This window comes from Montipora capricornis, chromosome 5 (genome assembly GCF_036669925.1).
Source record: "Montipora capricornis isolate CH-2021 chromosome 5, ASM3666992v2, whole genome shotgun sequence".
Classification (NCBI taxonomy): Eukaryota; Metazoa; Cnidaria; class Anthozoa; order Scleractinia; family Acroporidae; genus Montipora; species Montipora capricornis.
In genome coordinates, this window is record NC_090887.1 from 14,287,928 (window position 1) to 14,292,927 (window position 5,000).

General features: G+C 38.2%; 1 protein-coding gene across 1 annotated transcript in view; it reads left to right on the plus strand.

Annotated features, from left to right (window-relative positions):
* LOC138049577 (activin receptor type-1C-like) overlaps positions 1-5,000 on the plus strand; it is a 45,912-nt gene that overhangs the window by 6,002 nt on the left and 34,910 nt on the right. Inside the window, exon 2 of the mRNA XM_068895921.1 lies at positions 3,120-3,422. Within this exon, the coding sequence (XP_068752022.1) occupies positions 3,120-3,422 (303 nt within the window). The remainder of the gene's footprint in view (positions 1-3,119; positions 3,423-5,000) is intronic.

A 5,000-nucleotide genomic window follows, 5' to 3' on the forward strand; every position in this document is an offset into this window, starting at 1 on the left:
AAGTTAGAAAAGGTGTTTTTTAATGAAAGTGTCTCAACAATTTTGCAACTTGTTGTAGTAAGCATCACCGATAGGAAATCCGAGTATCTCGAGATGCGCAGAACGTATGCGAAATAACAATAGTAGGCACCGTCCTTAAGGAGGATTTTTCGGTCCTTCCAGTGTTTGTGCCTACCGATACTCTGGACCATTTGAAAGAGTGTGGCAAAGCAACAAAGAAATCAACGCCTGGTGAGGTAGTTGCTGAGATGTCGAGCACGAAAGGGTTAAGATTACTGCCATTCGTACATGACCTGCAAGTTTCCAAACCACAACAATATTATTTACGTACGAGCTCTGTGCTGGGTACCTTATAAAAAAGGTGTAAAATATAAAGTAAGAATTATAGTTAACCTGAATGGAAAGTCAAAAATGGTAGCAGCCCAGTGCGATTCAAAATGTCCGGCTGGGAAAAGTGGCTGCTGTTGCCATGTTATGGCAATAATAATTTTATGGATGTTAGACGAAATGTCTAGAAACAAGTTGCTAACAAATCAGTGTAAAGATCATTGTCCATGTACTTCAAAACCTAGAAAATGGGGTCTTCCTGGGAAACGAACCATGATGCAGGAGCCTATAATGGCATCACAGTTTTTCAAGCCACGACATCAAACTGACTTACCTGGTCAAAAGAGAAGGGGAGTATCATCGACGTTTTATGACCCACATCCAATTAAGAGCAGAAGGCTTGACCCTGAGGCTGCTGAAAATTTTAGAGATGCTATTTTCGAAGGAAATCCATCCGTTCATTTTGGGAAAATGACTCCGAATTCTTCTGATATTGTTCTCGTTGATTCTTTGGTTGGCAAGGTTGGCAGAGGATCCGTCCTTCATTTGCAACTGAAGGATTTTAGCACAACCAATGCTACTCCCACAAGTAATTTTAACACACCCTGTCCAACTACCACAAGTGAGAAAATATGGTGTCTCCAACCACTGCCATTAATTACAAATGACAACATACCCAGTTCAGATTCAACAACCAATATCAGCATGAATGTGGGTGTGGATGAATCTCGTTCAGCTCTCTTGATTAACCAACCATTGAGCTTGGATGAAATAAGAGAAAGGTGCCCCAAAATTAAACACAACCTCTTCTTGAATGATGATGACATATCCAAAGTTGAAAGGGAAACTAGAGGTCAATCAACCAATGAAAAATGGTTTGATCCCCGATTTGGAAGAATTACTGCATCTAAATGTCACAGAGTAGCTTGTCCACATAAAGCAGGCACGTCTCCTTCAAAGATTATAAAGGAGGTTTTAAATTACAATGAGCAAGTTCAAGCAAAAGCCATGAGAGAGGGAATTGAAAATGAAGAGCTCATAATTACTCAATATAAAGACAAAATGCAGAAAGGAGGTCATGCAGGCCTTGAGGTCAATTTGTGTGGATGTTTTGTATCAAAGACTCCTGGATTTTTGGGAGCTTCACCAGATGGCCGCTTCACCAGATGGCCTTGTCACTGACCCAGTTGAGGCAAAGAACGTACAAGTTAATGAAGACAGCTCGAATGGCAAGCTGTTGATGCTTCGGCTTGAGTTCATGTTATTGCTATGTGTTTAAAGGTTCATTTTTTAATCATGACTTCACAAGAATTAGGTATACAGATCTCTACATTTCTAGCGTATAGACATGAGCACATGCAACACAATTGTCTCTAATCATTCAGTTACATACTCAAATGTCAATCTGCGTGTTGTTACTTGAGAACACGCAACAGTATATGGTCACACTATGCTTTGAGGATGATGAGGTTGATGAACCAAACCATTTGAAGTGGGATTCTGTGGTCATGTCTGGTAATCTGAAGTGCGCAGGAACACATGAGCTGCTCCTAACTGTGTGGCTTCATAGCTCAGTGGTAGAGCATTGCATCGGCATCACAGAGGTCATGGGTTCCGATCCCATTGGAACCGTCTGAATTTTTCAGGTGTCTTTTATCAGAGACTAGTTCTTTTAAAAATTTCTCTTGAAAATTGTCCAGCTAAGTGCGAGGATGACTTCAATCTTTCACCTATGACCCACATTCAAATACACCTTTCTTTCATACCAGACATTATCACAGAATCTTACTTCAGATGGTTTGGTTCGTCCACCTCATCATCCTCAAAGCATAGCAATAACACAAACTCAATTGCCTTCTTCTCTTTTTTAGACTTTTCATAATCTTGCCTGGGATGTTCATATGTGGCACCAGTAAAAAAAAAAACAGTAAAAAAATTTAAATCAAATAGGTTTGGATTAAACGAAATTTGCTTTAGGGGTTAAATTCACAGTTAAGTCGGTTTAAATTGGACCTGTTTCAAGGGGGATTAAATATTGCTACATATGGGCAGCCATAAACTAGTTTGACTCAGTTTGGAAGCGTTGTGTCGTAATATTACATGTATATAGCCTCTTTAGACTATTTATTAGCACTCAGAATTAAAGATCTAAGGTATAGTCTGCATACGAGCCAAGTGGCCCATCAGGCCGGAGCTTATCCCGGTTTCCATGGCATGAAGCGACTAAGAGTATTTCTACTCCCCCCTTGATGGGATGCCAGTCCATCGCAGGGTTACCCCCAGCATTTATACACATTTATACACCTGGCTGGAGAGATGCACTGTGGGAGTAAAGTGTCTTGCCCAAGAACACAACACAATGTTCCTGGACAGGACCCGAACCCAGACCATTCGCTCCGGAGTCGACCACACTAACCATGAGGCCACCGCACCTCCCTGAATCACAGATGTAGTTTTTATTAAAAAGCTTTGAATTTCTGCAGAAAATTAGGTAATAATATTGTTTCTACTTTCCATCTGATTGTAAAGTTTACGATTTATTTGACTCAGAAAGAGCTGTACAGTTTTGTTGGGAACATTTTTACAAAACTTTAGAAGATTGCTCCACTTTTAACTATCCTGTTCAAATTAATTAATCAGTTCATTAGTTTTTGGTTTACCTCAGTGAAATAAACACTAATCTTTCCCAACCTCAAATCTGTTTGTCCATCACCATTATAATGCCTTCTACAATAATTATTACTTAAGGGATTGTACTGCCTTAGAAGCTGACTTTGTTTTTTACCTCTTAGTTGGAAGTTGGCGTCAGCTGGTCTGCAGATGTAGTCGACATGTTAAAGATACATACTGCGATAAGACAAATTTAACTTGCACCACAGAAGGTGCTTGTATGGTTTATTTGGATCGATTTGGAAATGGACAAGTTCGTCAGTTTAAGTCTTGCAGCAGCTCACCATTGGGACACAAGTTTTTATGTGGAGATCCTATGAGAGGTCATACAGTGCATTGTTGTTATTCTGACATGTGCAATGACAATGTAAACCTCACTTTCCCACCACCAACTGTGGCTAAGTTGCCGTCTAGTTATGGTCAAGGTAAAGATTTTTTTTTTTTCACAATAATAGCGGTAGATCACTTTTGTTTTTAAATACTATGTGTATGTTAGAGTGATACTATGACCAAAAACTCAATTATTCTTCTTTTTCTTTGGATTTCAAAACTGTGTTAACTAGTATTTAAACACTAAGTGACCCAAGTTTTAGGCCTTGATTTAAAAAAGACAGCTGTTTATTTCAACTGGAATTGTCCTTCTGAATGGTCTGCCATTACTAACTTGAAAATCTTGAGAGAGCTGGATTGAGGAGAAAATGTCGTCAAAGACTCAGTAATTTAATTAAGAGTAATGCATGTCTATATGCAACACGGGAGTCTCGGGCTTTCAGACTTTTAAACTCGTGTTTTGCATATGTAATAAGGTACGTTTAACTCTGCAATTTTAAATTAGTGAGTAAATTACATCACTTTTGCCTAGACCCAACCCCTCTGAAGTCCAGTTGGTCAGTTTGGAACATGAGTAATGGCGGACCGTGAAATCCAAAACTTACACTCAAAGTGAACAGCCTTTGGATAAAAATCAAAGCTCAAAATCTTTCCAGTCAAGTTAAGCAATCACACTTTTTGAAATCTGAAGGAAAAAAAGGAAGTGATTTTTTTGTCATAGTAGCACGTCAAGTGTGTCACAATTATTGTGATCATAATCCTTAGTTTTGACATCGTCAATGTGGCACTGCAAAATTATTATCATTTTTCAAATTAAATTATTGTTATTATCATTAATATTATTATCATGATCACTGTGATCACTTTGCAATTATAAAGCACTTTGCAAAATTGGCAGGGATACCTGGGTTTGCCTGATATATATGTACATGCAATAATGATTCACCAAGTACCCAGATATCAGACTTGGGATTACAGTAGCACATTATTTTAGGAAGGTTTGCATTGTTGTGGTTCAATTTTTTTCCTGGTACAAATTTTTTTTAACCAGTTCAATGTTTCAGATTATGATAATGAATATTAGACAAAGAAAAATTAAATTGAACTCGTTTGAAAAATTTTTGCATCAAGAAGAAATTTGAACCACAACACAGACATGGACATGTGCCTTAGCTATTACAAGCCATGACATGAATTATCCAGGTAGAAGATAGATGGGCAGGAGATGATCACACAATAATATTAATAGCTATTATTATTCCACTATTACACCATTTTACCATATTTGGTCAAGAGAATGCGCAAAATATGACACAGTAATACGCTGTAGTGTCCAGGTTTGACTGACCGGTTTAGAACAGAGCAAATACGGACGGAGCAGCAGTTTTTCAATAAAAGAAATTGTTTTCAACGCGATACAAAGCCTGAGAATTTAAAACTCTGAAATAATTTTCGATCAATATAATCGGTTACCTTATGGAGCAATGTTGTTTGTTTTGCGGGGAAACTAAAATATCTTTCAGCAAAGCAGCACGGCTGCGACGGAAAGACTCTCTAGATGTAGGGCGTATTTTTTATAATGCTTTCCACATTCTGCAGATGGTCAGTTCAAACCAAATTTCTCAGTGAACTACGATGGCTAGTTCGGCGCAATCTTTCTTGTAAAGTTGTCT